Here is a 17,239-nt window from a genome sequence, read left to right as displayed (position 1 = left end):
TGTTAGCCAATTGACATACTTTTGTTTATACTAGAAAATCAAGAGAGGAATCACAATGGATTATCTTAATGGTAATAATTGTACAATTCTTTATTGCATTATAAACTTAAATAATTTTCTTCTAGGTACAGTGAAGGTGAAATTCGATTTAATTTAATGGCCATTGTGTCTGACAGAAAAATGATATATGAACAGAAGATAGCAGAGTTACAGCGACAACTTGCAGAGGTTCGTGGCCATGTTTCTAAGTACAAAGTTCTAGCTTGGTTATTCTCTCAGGAATAGTATTTACTTTAAATATATATATATATAATCAAGTGGTCTGAATGGTGATTAAGCGAATACACACTCTGAAATCAGGCTGCCTAGATTCATTTGGTTCCTCACTTTGCACTTAGTGGATATAGGAATTTGAGTATATTTCCTTGTGCCTCAGTTTCTTCATATAGCATAAAGGTAATAAGTAGTATTTACCTCATAAGACTGTCATGAGGAGTAAATGAGGTATTATATGTAAATCACTTAATGACTAACAAATGGTAAATGCTAAATAAGTGTTAGGAATGAACTATTTTAACTATTTTCTGTGATTTCATTATATAATTAAGCAAGTTAATTCTCAAAGAGTTAACTGAGTACATTTAGAGTCACATGTAGTCTTTACTAGTCTATGGTTATCTTTCCGTAGTAAATGTCATTGGAGAAGAGATTTAGTAGACAAAAGTTTATTTACCATCCTTTGATCACATTTTCTTAAGAATATATTTAAGAAAATTTATTTTATAGTGTATTAGGAGAATATGACAATATAGTATATTACAATGTAGGTTGTTTTTAGATGAAATTTCATATTATTAAAACAAATATGGAAGGTACAATTTTGGAGCTTTTATCCTTTAATGCTGCTGTTAGGCTGGCATGCTGCTATCAATATGAAGAGTAGAAATTCAAAAATAGTCATACTGTGTTTATTATTTTAAAATATTCTGAATGTAAGCCTCAATTATTAGGGTGTGCTATTTCTTTTCCTTCCCCCAAGGAGGAACCCATGGATACAGATCAAGGTAATAGTATGTTAAGTGCTATTCAGTCAGAAGTTGCCAAAAATCAGATGCTTATTGAAGAAGAAGTACAGAAATTAAAAAGATACAAGGTATGTTTTTAAAAATGTGTTCCTTTAATGTTTTAATGTAGAGCAGTATATTTCAAGATGAAGGTACATTGAATATCTGATGGCTTTCCCTCCTATCATTTACCAAATTTCAAATAATATGTTGATTCTCTGATACCCTACAAAGATAAGTAGTGAGATGTCTTTCATTTTTATTTTTGTAAAATATTACTAGGAACAGAATTTTAACCTATTTGATGTTTCAGTTCACTGTAGTTATTATTCTTTTTTTTTTTTTTTGGACGGAGTCTCGCTCTGTCGCCGGGGCTGCAATGCAGTGGTGCAATCTTGGCTCACTGCAACCTCCACCTCCCAGGTTCAAGCAATTCTCCTGCCTCAGCCTCCCAAGTAGCTGGGATTACAGGTGTGCGCCACCATGCCTGGCTACGCTAATTTTTGTATTTTTAGTAGAGGCAGGGTTTTGCCGTGTTGGCCAGGCTGATCTTGAACTCCTGACCTCAAGTGATCTGCCCGCCTCAGCCTCCCAAAGTGCTTGGATTACAGGCGTGAGCCACTGCGCCCGGCCTGTTATTATTCTTATTGATTAGTTTCTGGATAGCTTCTTTACTTTTTTTTTTTTTTTTTTGAGATGAAGTCTCACTTTGTCGCCCAAGCTGGAGTGCAGTGAGGCAATCTTGGCTCACTGCAACCTCTGCCTCCCAGTTCAAGCAATTCTCCTGCCTCAGCCTCCTGAGTAGCTAGGATTATGGTCCCACACCAGCACACTCAGCTAATTTTTGTATTTTTAGTAGAGACAGAGTTTCACCATGTTGTCCAGGCTGGTCTCGATCTCCTGGCCTCAAATGAATCTCCCGCCTTGGCTTCCCAAAGTGCTGGGATTACAGGTGTGAGCCACTACGCCCAGCCAGCTTCTTTGCTTTCTAGTATAAGATATTTCAGACTTTTTTTTTCTGGAGACAGAGTCTTGCTGTGTTGCCCAGGCTGGAGTGCAGGGCATGATGTGGGCTTAGTGCAGCCTCCTCCTCCTGGGTTCAAGCAATTCCCCTCTCAGCCTCCCAAGAAGCTGGGATTATAGGCACCTGCCTGCATGCCTGGCTAATTTTTGTATTTTTAGTAGAGACGGGTTTCATCATGTTGTCCAGGCTGATCTCGAACTCCTGACCTCAAGTGATCCACCTGCCTTGGCCTCCCAAAGTGCTGGGATTATAGGCATGAGCCGCTGCACTCGGCCCGTTATCATTCTTATTGATGCTCAAATTATCCTATTTTTGGCCAATAGGAGCCACTTCAGGCTGTCTCATGAGTCCTTTTGACATAACCCCCTTAGTTTCTGATGGCTTCCTTGCTTTTTTTTTTTTTTTTTTTTTTTTTTTGAGTTGGAGTCTCACTTTGTTGCCCAAGCTGGAGTGTAGTAAGGCGAATTTGGCTGACTGCAACCTCTGCCTCCAGGGTTAGCTGTTCTGCTGCCTCAACCTCCTGAGTTGCTGGGGTTACAGGCCTGCGCTACCACGCCTGGCTAATTTTTGTATTTTTAGTAGAGACAGGATTTCACTATGTCAGCCAGGCTGGTCTCAAACTCCTGGCCTCAAATGATCCTCCTGCCTTGGCTTCCCGAAGTGGTGGAATTACAGGTGTGAGCCACTATGCCCAGCCAGCTTCCTTGCTTTCTGATATAAAATGTTTCAGACCCTTTTTTTTTTTTTTCTTTTTTGAGACAGAGTCTTGCTCTGTTGCTCAGGCTGTAGTGCAGGGCACTATCTTGGCTCACTGCAACCTCTGCCTCCTGGGTTAAAGCAGTTCTTCTGCCTCAGCCTCCCGAGTAGCTGGGATTACAGGTGCCTGCCTCTATGCCCAGCTAATTTTTGTATTTTTAGTAGAGACAGGGTTTCACCATGTTGTCCAGGCTGGTTTCGAACTCCTGACCTCAAGCGATCTGCCTACCATGGCCTCCCAGAGTGTTCGGATTACAGGTGTGAGCTACCATGCCTGCCTTAGACTTTTCTTGTACATTTCTTGCTTAAGCTTAGAATCAGCCGTTTCATAAATAAGCCCTTTGTTCCCTTGGTGCAAAATGGTGTTTAGAAACCACTATCTGGGCACTCGGGCTCAGTGCTGCTGATTGATCATTGTTTCTAGGCCTTTTTAGCACTGGAAGTACACTTTTGTTTGTTTCATATTTTATTTTTGAAGAGGAAATATATCATGTATTCATATTAATACTCAAATTTAGGATTAAAGGGCTTTGTGCATAAGGAAGTTAATAATTTGCATTTCTTCTATTAAGTTGAAAATCTTGGGTTCCTAACAAAATTAATGTAATTACTTATTTGTTTTATGCCATATACATGTAGTATGTATATAACGTATTTGTGTATATATGTATATGCATCTATATTAAAAGGTTCAGAATAATAGCCAATAGTATAATAACAAGTGAATAGTTTTTTTCTTGTTTTTCTTGTTCCTTAGGGTATATCCTATTTTGAATATATAATCAAATCACTGTATTTTAAATTCACTTAAAACTTTTTCCTGTTGATTTTGCTTTCAGATTTTTTAGAGTTAAAAATTCTGATTTAATTTTATTTAATCATGACAAGCATTTATATAATTCAGAATCAAATATAAAGGCAAAGTTATTTTTAATAATGTATTGTCTTTCACTTGCAATCCGTCTGGTAACCTTTTTTCAGAAAAGCGGAAAGAGTGGAGGAAAGTTTGAATTTTGTGTTAACTTTGGATGTGGAATGTATATGTCATTTGTCGTGTGTTATGGTAGTAAAAGGATTGTTTTTCATTTGAACCTCAGTGTAAGGCAAGAACTATCCTTTTTGTTGCTCCCCACAGTGTCAGTAAAGTGTTTTGCATCATACTTAACAGACAACAGATACTTTGCCTCATACTTATCAGACAGCAGATGATTGCTAAATGAAATGAATGGGCCTTAAACTAGTAGAATTTCTTCAGGTGAAAGTGGTAAGGGCAGGCAGGCAGGCTCTAGGGTATTCCAGGCAGGAAAGAGGGAGGGCCAAGTTTGTGGAGATAGGAAAGGAAGAAATAATAGCTTTACCAATTATTTTCCATTTCACATGATATTAAAAAAGTAAATTACCCATCTTTATATATACTTATGTAGTTATTATGTAATTAGCTTTTAATATCCGCCCAAAATACAACACAGAGTTTCCATAACTTCCATAAAGTTTCCTGTTTTATTATTTGGGAATGCTTTGTTTAAAAAAAGATCAAATGATTCTCATACTGCTATAAAACAAACGTGTTAAGCTTTAATTTAATTAATTAACTGAAGGAACTCTAGTTAAAGAAGTAGTCAGAGAAGCTCAAATTTATATGAAGTTGAAATAAATTTATAAGAGATGGAAACTTTCTATGGAAGAAGGGCAATCAATTATACTTCTACCAGGCAGAATATATAACAGCTCAGTGGCAGTGAGAGCCTAGAATCATATAACTTGAGAGGATGTTATCTAGACAGTCCATAGTTTTCCACTGAAGTATAAATTTTTTCCTGCAATGTACCTCCTTTCGATAAAAAATAATCTGAAGGAAAGATTGTGCTTGATCACAAAATAAAGCTGGTCTCATTAGACTTTGCCTGATTAGGTGAAGTAGCAAATGTTAATTTAGCATGTAGACCTTTAGTTGTTTTTATAAATGACATTTTCATAAGTAATCTTAGATTGGACTTTTAAAGGCGTCTATTATTTGCTAAGTCAGGGGCAGGAAGCCCCGCCCAAGAAACTCCCTCCACGTGTTTTATTGTGTTAATCTTTATTCTCAGTGGGAGTGGAGTCTCATTATTTCTAAAATTATTTTCTTATGAGAGTGGATATTTTATACCATTTCTATTTTGAGTTGGATGCAAAGAGTAAAATACCAAAATTAGCAGAAATGTAGTTAGTGTGGATTGATGTTGTTTTATTTTCAGATTGAGAATATCAGAAGGAAGCATAATTATCTGCCTTTCATTATGGAATTGTTAAAGACTTTAGCAGAACACCAGCAGTTAATACCACTAGTAGAAAAGGTAAGTATTTTATCCGTAGATACTTAAATTAGGTTTAGATTCTCCAAAAACGTAAAATGTATTTTTTTTTTTTTTTGCATGACTAGAGGTAAAATTTTTGGAAGCTTGTACATTTTTATTCTTTTGCTTTTGATTCTTGTTTTATATTCTATAAGAATTAGTTCAACTGAGACTGTAAAACAAAAATAAAGAATTACCCCACTGCTTTAGCCTTCCAGATTCTTAGTGTCAAGACCTCAGGTTGTACTATATTAAAATAAAATTTAAAACACTATTCTTTCTTTAGGCAAAAATAGATTTTTAATGCTAATACTTGAAATAATAGATATTTTCCTATTTAGCAAAAATTTGAGTTGATATAACAGAATTTAAAAGTAGAATGGACATTGTTGGATTAAAAAAAAAAATAGCCGGTACTACAAAACAGGCTTTCTTATTTCTAATCTAGCATCCGTTCCACTGAGGGAAAACTAGCATAAGTTAGTGAAAAAATCTGATTATTATTATTTTTTTCATAAGTAACAATAAAATATTTGTTGAGTAAGTAAAATGCAGTTAAATTGTTTTTAAGTTCATACTGTCAATCAGTGTTTCTGAAAGTGAACATCAGTGGATATTCTTTAAAATACGTGTTACCTGGCCCCTCCCCAGATATTCTGATATAGGGGAAGGATTCTTTAATAAGTTCCCCAAGTGATTCTAATGCAACTGGTCTGTGTACCACAGTTTGAGAAACACTTTGAGAAGACACTACTAGGCAAATAAAATTTTGGACCATTAACTTAAAGACGAGAATACATGGTAGGTATATTTTCCTTATTAATTTTTAAGTTTACAAAGCAAAGATACATTTCAACCAAGCTGTTTTGTGTTATACATTCTAAATAATATGAGATGTGAGCTAATAAGTTTTTTGTGTATATACCTTATTGATTGAAACATGTGACCCAAATTTTAGCATTACATGTAAAAATTATTGCAGAAGACTGCTAAATCTCTTTTCCACTATAGGTTTTTTTCTGTTCGTGCATCTCAGGTTGTATTCCAAGTTTTAGATTAATACAGGGTCCTGTGGTTCTCAAAATTGCTTGATTAACAAGAATACCTAGATATGTTATTAACCCTATCAAATATTTTTCTGTTAAAAATATTAAAATAACTATACAATGTGCTAAATATGTGATGCATCATATTTTAAGTTAGATAAATGTTACTAGGGACCAGGACCCTTAGACAAATTTTAAATGTATAAATTTTGCATTAAAATTGATCTGTGAACGGAATTTTTTGTGTGTGCAAATTAGTAAGTAAAAGGACCACTGTTGTTTGATTTTTAATTACACTATATCCCCAGATTTTTTTTGAGAGCATAGTTAGAGAACTATTAAGCTTGTCAGCTTAACATTAGAATCTTTATTCCTTAGTTCACATTTTTTGGACACAAGGTGGCAGCATATGAATACCTGATGTTAGTGGAACACCAACTCTGTTGTGTTTGCCTTCATTTTCTTAGGGAAAGTAGTTATTGACCTTCTAGTGGCTTATTTCTCTAAGTTGTTCTTTTATTAATATTCCAGAAACAATATTGAGATAGATTTGTTTCTTGTATGCATGCAATAACTATTATTCTCCTAGGTTCTGAAGGAGCTTAGACTCATTTAATTGGTATTGTTGAAATGTTTTAAATTGTTCATCAAACATTTATCTAGCTGCAAGGATATTCCAGGCACTCTGTTAAGGTCTAGGGATGTATGTATAACTGAGATGTGTTATTTTCTCTTAAGCAACTCATGATACGATTTAGGAAAGGAATAAATGAACAATTATGGTACTGTGCTAAATAGTATTATTTTGATGAATGCCAGGATAAAGTCAGGCTGAAGATCCCCAGCAAGCACAAGGTAGCTGCTAAATAACTTTATAGCCACTTAAAATTTCACTTCCATAAAGTTCTAAATACGTGGTTGGAATGGAATACTTAATCTGTAGCAATATATCAGTTTCCTTTGCAAGAATATATTTTTGTTCATCTTATTTTGTCATATTAAAATATCATTTTCTGCAGATAAATGCAAATTTAAAAATAAAATATGTTAAAATACTGCTAAATATTAGCTTTTATAATTATATAAAATCTTGACCAGTGATGGTTACTTAATAGTAATACTTCTAAGAAAAATTACCTATAGAATTCAGAAATAGATAAATTGGAATAGTGGATCTTATTATGTTTTGTTTTCAGGGAAAATAGGATAAAAGAACAAGGTGTGAGAAGGAATAGAAGGAAACAAACAGGAAAGATGTGGCTACCCCATGCAGTGCTACTATATGCCGAGATTCTACAGGATCAGATTTTTGAATAGCTGAGGCAGTTGCCTATAGTCTATGATGACATAAAAGTATTTGAGCTAAAATCTTTTTATTTGCAACATAATAAATAAAAAGTGATTCTCCCTTGGCATGGCTGTAATGAACTTGGACCTATAAGTGTTTTTGTTATATGAGACTTTTTAACTAATGAATTCATTGAATATATACCATATTAAAAAACTGCATAGGAGGTAATCCAAAAATATATAGTTGTAAAACTTCTTGTATTGTGTACCAAATCTCTTTCTTAAAATATAAAATAAAATTATGTAATTTAAGATTATATTTGTGAGACTTCCATTTATTCGAGTATATTTATGATTAAAAAATTTTTGTCTACACATTATGTAATTATGAATGGTTATCTTAAGTTTTTGACTATCAATAACTTAACATAATATAAAATCATAAATTCCATTGCTATGGGGGAATCCACAGAAACTTCACAATATTGAATTTTGTCCACATTTTACTATGACTTTATGATTCGATTGCTAATAAGTAAGCTTCAGATCTTTTTCTGTTTCTTAATAGAAATAAGGTAGAAGAATAGTTAAGGCTAATCACAACAGTATCTACATTAATATCTATTAATGCAGAATTATCTGATTTAAGTCAGTACTTTTTAATATCATTGGTACACTGTATAGAAGGAAAGTATTTTTAACAGTATATATTTTTCCATGCTATTTGTAAATATGATTTTTTTTTAACAAAAGCAGACCAAAATACAGGCTTTGAATTTAAATCTTATATATGTTACTTACTAGCTAGTGCTTTTAGGCACTTACTTTCTTATAACCTCTTTCTCATCTGTAAACTGGGAATCATACCTACTTCACATTCTTGATGATTAAATGAGATCATATCTATAAAGTATATAAATTAGTGCTCACCATAATGCTCAATTAATGGTGATAACTTTTTAATAAATGTATGAACACTCTGCCTTATATGTTTACTCATTTAATTACATTGTAAAGTTTATATCAGAAACCAGTAAATGTATTTCTTGTTAATCCTTCTCAGTATTCTACTAAGTATACTCCGAGATCAATAAGGAAAGAAGCACATACTTTTATTTTAAATTATGCCTAAAACCAAATTATGTTTATTATTTGAGGAAAGAAAACTTTGAGATGCAATACACATACCAAATTACAAATTATGTTTGTTAACTAAAAACATTGATGTTGGCAATTAATTTTATAATGTTTAATATGGCATGCAGACTATTTGCTCTTATTCTAAGGCACAACACTCAAGTTTTATCTTACTGTTAAGTAATAATTATAGTACCTAATACATCACAAAAAGATTGTAATTGTTTTAATTGCTCTATTTTTTATTTAAGGAAGTTTTAAAAAGTTGTATAATGTAGAAATTTATTGACTCTTCTGTAGTGGCACAGTGGAAAATATTGTGTTGTAGTACTCTAAAATCTTGCTTTAGAAATGTCTTCTGAATACCAGCAGAACTGGCATCATCTGAGAGTTTGTTAGAAATACAGAACCTCAGGCATTTTACTAAATCAGTCTGCATTTTAACAGGATCTCTAAGTCTTTGGTATATACATTGAGAAGCAATGCTATAAAGCATATGTCTTTGATCTGTGTTGAGGACTTACTGTATACTAGCTGTGGGACTTTGGTCAAGCTTGATAACATCTATAAGCTCTGGCTTCATTTGCTAAAGAATAAGACAGAAATACTGTGTTCAAGCTATATAATTGTCATGAAGAACATGGTTTTAAGTCATATAAATAAAGTTTGTTGACACCAGGGATACCTAATCCTTTAGTGACATTCTGTTAAACTCACTTAAACTGTTAGGTTAAACTCATTTATTCACATTTGCAGAAACTAATGTAAGATTTTTCTTATATTCATTTGAATCGGAAATAGGCAAATATGTGTACATATATTGTTTTGGAATACTCATGAATGAGTTTGACTTTATGGAATTTTAAAATTATTATAATTATAATAATTCATTTTACCTTCAGATAGGAAAGAACTGCAAACCAAACAAGATCCTTTCTTAGAGCAAATAACTATGTAATTGTCCAGGAAAAGTTTGTTATAAGTCTCAAGTTATAAAACATAATGCTTTAGAAATCTTAGAAACAATGTATTTCAAACCTTTCATCTTGAGAATACCCTCTTAGGCACATTTTATTTTAATATAGTCTAAAACTGACTTTTAAAATTTTGTAACATACTATTTTTAATTTTTAGGCAAAAGAAAAACAGAACGCAAAGAAAGCTCAGGAAACCAAATGAAGAGGATGTTTTGGGATGTGTACACATTTCTTCTTCTGCACATATTTTCATGGAAATCATTATGTATAAAGAACCTTGAGCAACATCCTAATTGGCTCAGTGCACGTTTGGCGGTAGTGCCAGCCTGTCTTGTCTTTAATGCGTGGATTCATAAACTTCTTCCCTACCTGCATCATGTGCATGTAGTGCATATTAAATGAAAGTGATATTAAGAGTGCTTGCCCAAATTCCATTATTTGACATTGAATCTGAGAACTGTTAGTTTTCTGGATGTGTAACTACCATATGAACCTAGAAAATGCACAAATGATACTCCTTATCTGTAATTTAAATACTTAAAATTTGCAATTGTCAGATCTTAATGAAACTGGATGTCTTATTTCTTATCATCATTAATGAGAAAAAAAATCAGTATTTCTATCTTTGATATCTGAGTGTTTTGAGGATTTTAAAACTGAATTTTATCTGCTATACCAGTTATTTGAAAAAGTATGATTTAAATGTAAATCATTTAAAAAGGACAAAAGTATAATTTCCAGTGATTTTCACTGCTGTCAGTAGAAAAGTAATAAACATCTCAATTTTATTTTAGTAATTTTTCTTCAAGTGTTTGGGGTTATTTGTTTATGTAGTAGAGAACTGTTTCAGGAAGGTCTTGAGTGTTACGCTTCAAAGCAAAATTTCAGGTTAAGAAGAAATTGTAAATCTTAAAGAATGTTGGTGTTACTCTCAATGGAATACTTTTCAAGCTCATAAGCTGTATATTAAAAAATTGGAGGTTTGACAGTTCATGCTATCTGCTTTTTTAAAAAGATAGTAGTGGTGATGGGGGATCTTTCTATGCCAATTTGAATAAATTTCGTACAGCCTGCAGTTTCCAAGAGCCATATACAATTTGCTCACAATTGATTTTTAAAAATTGATTTTGGGAGTTGCTTTGTAATAATTTTCTTACTTTTAATCTTCCTTTGCAAGTCAGACTTTAAAGAAGACTTTATAAAACTTTCTTTTTAAAAGGAAGTAATCTACTTTTTTCTTTATCAAGAATATTTCTGAGGTTGATACATGACTTTTTAGCATTATTTATTGTAAAATAAATTTAGCATAATATATTTTATTAGGGAGAACGTGTACCCATCTTCCAGTTTCAGCACATGAATTTTTAAGGATTGTTTTTAAGCTTAGTGATTGTGGTATTAAATGACTTAGAACTAATGGAGAAAAACCTGATGGGAAATTGATAGAAAAACTAATGAAATATTTTTCATACATAATTTCAGTTGGAGGTAATGAAAAATGTAGTTTCTCAGTTATATGTGGGTAAATATGTTTTGCTCTTGATACAGTAATAATTATGGAGTGTTTTCAAAGCCATGATATAATTTTTAAAAATGGATTTTTAAGGAAGGCTCATCTTGATTCCATTCATTTATTTCAGCTTAATTTGTATATCCTTTCCTATTGAGGCTTAAATTTTGTTAAGCAATGTGAGGATTATTGTGGTAAGTTGTATTTAGTAATCAATACAGTGTGATACTAGCACTAGGATTGCCAAATAAATCAATGGAATAGAAGAGAGAGCCTGAAAACAGATCAACATTTATATGATCACTTGATTTCGACAAAGGTGGCAAAACAATTCAACAGAGAAGGAAAGTCTTTTCAACAAATGGAGCCAGAATAGCTTAATATCCATATAGAAAAAAATGAACATGACCCCCTACCTCACAAAAATGACTTGGAGATGAATCATAGACCTAAATGTAATATTTTAAGAATATGGAGCTTTTTAACCGAAAACATGGATGATTATTTTTGTGACTTGGGGGTTAGTCAAAGGTTTCTTAAGTCACAGAAAGCAGTAGCCATAAAAGATCCAAAATTAGAGCTCATCAAAATTGTCACTGAAAATGTTAACAAAAGTAATATCAAATGACATTTGAAAAATATCTTTGTAAAACGACCATGTTAATAGATATAAGGATTTTTTCATATTAATCTAACAAAATTCCTTAATAGGAATTTCCATAGCTTAAGAATGGTTTATTTTATCTGCATCTTCTTGGATGATTGCAAATCCCTTGTGATACTTCATGATTACTTCTGTCTGTGAATAAAGAAGTATGACTTGTCTTTGTCTGGGTGCCATATATTGCTGGTTTGAAACTAAGTCATGAAGCTAGTGGGTACAGAAAATGGAAGAATAAAGAGCAACCCATAAATAGATAAATGCTATGTGGAAAGTTTTTTTAATGATATTTTATAGAAAGTCTTGCTCGTTTCATATTTAGTCTTTTCTAAAATTTTATTTAATTATTGGGTAGGTGAAGGCACTTCCATTCTATTTTATGCCTTTCAAAATAGGTGAAGGCACTTCCATTCTATTTTATGCCTTTCAAAATGACCAGTTCTAAGGGATGTACTTCTGGTATTATCAACAAAAAGCTTGCCAACAGCTGCAGCACTAGCTACTCTCACCTTATATGTTTAGTTCCCAAGATAGCTGCCCTTTTTCTAACAGCAGTCATCTGTGCCACTAGAATAGACAAATATTTGCTCGGGAGTCACAACCACGGGGACTTGCTTCCCTAGTTAGGACCATGATACGTATTTGTGTGTATATTATGGTGTTATATGCAGATTAATACTTTAATTAATCCTTCTGGTTGCCTCTAACATAAACATTTCAAGATACATTTAGATATTTTTATCCTGTAGGATTTTGTTTATTTGAAATAATTTTTAAAAAGGCTTTTAATGTATTCTCAAAAAACGTTTAGAGAAAACAGATAAGTAAAAATAAAATTTAAATTACCGTATTTCTATTAACAGGGATGAGCACATTAACATTTTGGTGTATTTAGTGATCTTTTTCCTCATGTGTACACATATGTTTTTGTGTGTTAGTCTTGCTTGCCCTCCCCATAGTCTGAAATAGTTCTGTGTAGTTTATATTATTTTTAAACTTGATCATATACAAATTTTCAGGAAACAAACCACTCTAGCTATTTGAAGAGGAATGCAGATTTATATTGGCAGTTTTGAAATTACATAGTTTCTTACAAAATCATTGGAAGGTTTGGAGGAGTGATTTCAAGCTTGAGTCTCCAGAAATTACTCCCATCTAAACATACAGTATTGGGGTACCTAGGGAACTGCTCACCTTTGCAGCAGTCAGGGAGTCCACTTTTGGAACTATGATGTTAGAACATGTTGCAGTAGTTCAAGGAATGAGGAAACTGCTGTAACACCCAATGACTGCACACTGGAATGCAGAAAAGTTAAACCTTCTATGCCTAAATGCCTAAAATAGACAAACTGGATAGTTATCTTTTTAGAGCAATACTTCATTTTTTTAGAATAGTACGAATTCCTAGATCAGTCAGACACACCTGTTATTTAGTTTGTTCCTTAGTACATTGTTAACTGGCCTAACTCCAATGGCTGACGTGGTAAAGATTCACCACTTCTAGCATACTGGGCACTTTTTGGTTTTGACTTGATTACATTAACTTTTTGAAACTATTCAGTGATTTATTCAGCCAATCTTATGAGGTACATCTGAGTTGTTCTAGATGCTAGAGGGTAGTATAACAGGAAAAAGCCCCAGCTCTCATGGTGAGACATACAGTAAGTATACAATACCACTTTGCAAATAGTAGTGTGAATGGTAAAAGATAAAGTAGGGAAAAGGGTGGGAGGACCTGAGGTTTGATAGAATGCCCACGGTGGTATATGCAGATTAATACTTTCAATTAATCCTCCTAGTTGCCTATAACATTAACATTTCAAGATAAATTCTTGAATGTATCTTGATTATTAATGAGATGTGCTTTAAGTAGAGACCTAAATGAAGATAATTTTTTCTCTAGTACTCAACTAGCACTATACAAGTGGATTGCATATGGGCAGAACCAATGTGCAATAATTAAGAATATTAATTTGCAATTATGTTTGATAGTTAAATGGTTTATGAATGTTGATCTGGAGTGTCAATATGAAAATAGGTTGAATAAAAGATATATGGAAAAGGCTAGGACTACTGTTCTATGTACATTTTAGCTTATCCATATATTTTATGTAATATGTTTCTTTGATTCTTTCTTGTAGCAATGATAATAGAATATTGAATAAACCATAAAACCAGTGGGGAAAGTCTCATGTAGGTGTATTTTTAAAAACATTTTGAACTCTCCCCCGCCTTCCCATCATAACCATTAAGACTAAAACAGGCTGGGTGTGGTTGCTTATGCCTGTAATCCTAGTACTTTGGGAGGCTAAGGCAGGAGGATCGGTTAAGCTCAGAAGTTCAAGCCTAGTGTGCACAAGATGGCAAGACCCTGTCTCTTAAAAAATAAATAAAAAATAAAATAACTAGCTGGGTATGGAGGTGGTACATGCCAATAGTCCCAGTTACCCAAAAGACAGGCTGGAAGGTCCCTTGAGCCAGGAGTTTGAGAATGCAGTGAGTTGTGATCAGCCACTGTACTCCATCCTGGATGAGAGAGTGAGACCCTATCTCAGAACAAAACAAAAACAATGAAATTATTTGAAAAAATTTGGGAGAATATTTTATTATTTAGGGACAGAGAAAAGCTTCCTAAGCTCCAAAGAAAACAAAAGAACCCAGAAGAGAAATACTTGACTGTATAAAAATTAAAAATTTCTGTAAGGCAACAGACACCATAAAAGAGATAGCAAGCCAACAAATAAAATTTTGTCATACATAATATGCAACATGCATATTACAATCATTAGACAAATTAATGTCTAATACACAGCTCCTCTGTATATTACATATTATACTCATATATGAGTAATACATTTATTGTGCAATCCTGCAATAAAGCAATAAAATATGATTGTAGGGTGTTCCCCATTGATGGCTATTCTAACGTTTTAGATATATTTCACTTTATCTTCACACCAATCTTATGAGGTAAGTATTAACTTCATTTTACAGATAATATCTACTTTTTTCCTTTATGTATTTTTTCCCTTTGAATCAAACCATCTGTATCCTGAGTACTCAATGGGTGATGTGCAGACAAGCAGCAATTGAGCATAACCTGAGAACTTGTTAGAAATGCAGAGTCTGAAGTCCCACCCCAGACCATTGGAATCAGAATCTGCGTTTTAGCAAGATGCCCAGTTGATTAAATTACATTTATGCACATTAAAATTTGACAAACATAATCTCATTAGTTATGTTTATGGAAATAAGTATCTCCATAATCAATAGGCATTGTGCTTTATTTTCTGACTTTAAAAAATTGGTTTTAGGACTTCTACAATTTCAGTAGCAAGATGCAAAAACAATCAATTAGAAAAAGTTATTAGAAATAAAATAGAAAACTATTCGCAATGTGCCAAACATTGCCCTAAGTACTTTTTTTTCTTTTGAGATGGAGTTTTGCTATTGTTGCCCGGGCAGGAGTGCAAGGGTGCCATCTCGGCTCACCGCAGCCTCCGCCTCCAGGTTCAAGCGATTCTCCTGCCTCAGCCTCCCTAGTAGCTGGGATTACAGGCATGTGCCGCTACGCCTGGCTAATTTTGCATTTTTAGTAGAGACGGGGTTTCTCCATGTTGGTCAGGGTGGTCTCGAACTCCCAACTTCAGATGATCCTCCCACCTTGGCCTTCCAAAGTCCTGGGATTATAGGCATGAGCCACCATGCCCGGCGTCCTAAGTACTTTTGCACATTAACTCCAACCTTCACAGATATGAAGTAAGTTACATTATCCCCATTTCTTCAGATAAGGGACACTAAAGCACAGCAAAAGACAATGGGTACATAAGTTACGTTGTACTGGAATACTAGGCAGTCATTGAAAAGAATATGAATGACTATTAACGTGGAAGGATGTCTGTGACTTATTTTTAAGGAAAATGAAAGTATAAGTGACTTGCCCAAGTTCATACAGCTAGTAAGTAGTAGATCTAGAATTCAAACTTGAACTACTACTTGTACTTCTCTCTTTCACTTCTTCCCTCCCTCCATTCCTTCATTCCTTCCTCCCCTCATCCCATTTCCATTCTTCATCCTTCCCTTCTTTCTTCTTCTTCTTTTTTTTGAGATAGAATCTCACTCTGTCACCCAGGCTGGAGTGCAGTGGCACGATCTCGGCTCACTGCAACCTCTGCCTCCGAGGTTCAAGTGATTCTCCTGCCTCAGCCTCCCGAGTAGGTGGGATTACAGGTGCACACCACCGTGGCTGATTTTTGTATTTTTAGTACAGACAGGGTTTCACCATGTTTGCTGGGCTGGTCTCAAACTCCTGGCCTCAAGTGATCCGCCTGCCTTAGCATCCCAAAGTGTTGCGGTTACAGGTGTCAGCCACAGCACCCTGCCCTCCTTTCTTCTTTATAGTAATTTCTTGTGATGCTCACCTGCACACCTCCTTTATATACTTCCACCATTCTTCTCATAAAAATGATTCTTAGAGGTAAAAGTTTCATTACGGACAGAATTGTACAATGGAGGTGTTTACGTGAAAAAACTATCTCCGGATTTATTAGGAGCTTTGTAGGAGACATTGATGACCTTTGCTAAGTTATTAAGGAATGCCAAGAGTAAGTGGTAACTGTGAGATCTGAGATCCAGTGGCTCCCTGAGGGCTGGTAATTATAATGATTTTGATTAGAGGCTAACAAGCGATCCAGGTTGGGCCTCCCAGGCTGTCTCCAAGTGAGGTTACCAAGGTCCAAGATATGCCCTTTCAGCTTATGATTTGAGTATACTCATTGAAGGCGATAAGGACTTTGGGTAGTTAAGCCAACTTAATAAAACTTGCAGGAGACTAACGTACACCTGAAAAACAATCTATTAATTTACTTTACAATTATAACTGCCAGCAGACCAGACATTTCTATCAGCCTATTGATACATTGTCTCCCTAGTAGATAAACTTACCAAGGAAACCAAATTAAGACCAGAAGGTTAGTTGACTATAGAACTGTACTGAAGGAAATTATTTATTGTTTAAAGATACTTGCTATGATAGCCTGTGACATGGTTTGCTGTATTAAGACACCAACCAAATCTGCCTGTAGATGGGTTGAAAGCTAGGCCTCTTGTGCCAAACAGCCAAGTTTCAAATGTAAAGGAAAAGATCTTGAAAGAAATTAAAAGTACTACTCCAGTGGGCACATGAATGATAAGAAAATGAAACAGTCCTATTACTGATATGGAGAAAATGTGAGTGGTCTGGATAGAAGATCAAGCCTGCTACATTACACACCTCCTTGATCACATTGTTACTGCGTGCTTCTACTGCTACAGACACAATGACAAAATTTTAAACTTCATAATTGTCACTTTTCTGGTTGACATTTCCCTGCTTCCTTTCTTGTGTCGACAAGTGTTTTCAAATGTATTGTAATTTAAGTTTAAATTTATTTGACTTG

At 34.0% G+C, this 17,239-nt stretch overlaps 1 protein-coding gene across 16 annotated transcripts in view; it reads left to right on the top strand.

The window, feature by feature from the left end:
* Positions 1-11,969, top strand: part of LOC105484634 (ubiquitin C-terminal hydrolase L5) — a 53,054-nt gene extending 41,085 nt beyond the window's left edge. For 7 of the 16 annotated variants that reach the window (XM_071077410.1, XM_024793722.2, XM_011746460.3 and 4 more), the window contains 4 exons: positions 126-228; positions 1,043-1,153; positions 5,082-5,180; positions 9,788-11,969. In XM_071077410.1, the coding sequence (XP_070933511.1) occupies positions 126-228; positions 1,043-1,153; positions 5,082-5,180; positions 9,788-9,832 (358 nt within the window). In that variant the 3' untranslated portion in view covers positions 9,833-11,969. Of the gene's footprint in view, positions 1-125; positions 229-1,039; positions 1,154-5,081; positions 5,181-5,906; positions 5,982-7,422; positions 9,765-9,787 lie in introns of those variants that run through there. The other 9 variants (XM_071077403.1, XM_024793720.2, XM_011746457.3 and 6 more) reach the window with 3 other exon arrangements.
* Positions 11,970-17,239: the final 5,270 nt, after the last annotated feature.

This window comes from Macaca nemestrina, chromosome 1 (assembly GCF_043159975.1).
Source record: "Macaca nemestrina isolate mMacNem1 chromosome 1, mMacNem.hap1, whole genome shotgun sequence".
Lineage (NCBI taxonomy): Eukaryota > Metazoa > Chordata > Mammalia > Primates > Cercopithecidae > Macaca > Macaca nemestrina.
The sequence above is the reverse complement of the archived record's forward strand: the minus strand, read 5'-3'. Positions and strand labels throughout refer to the sequence as shown.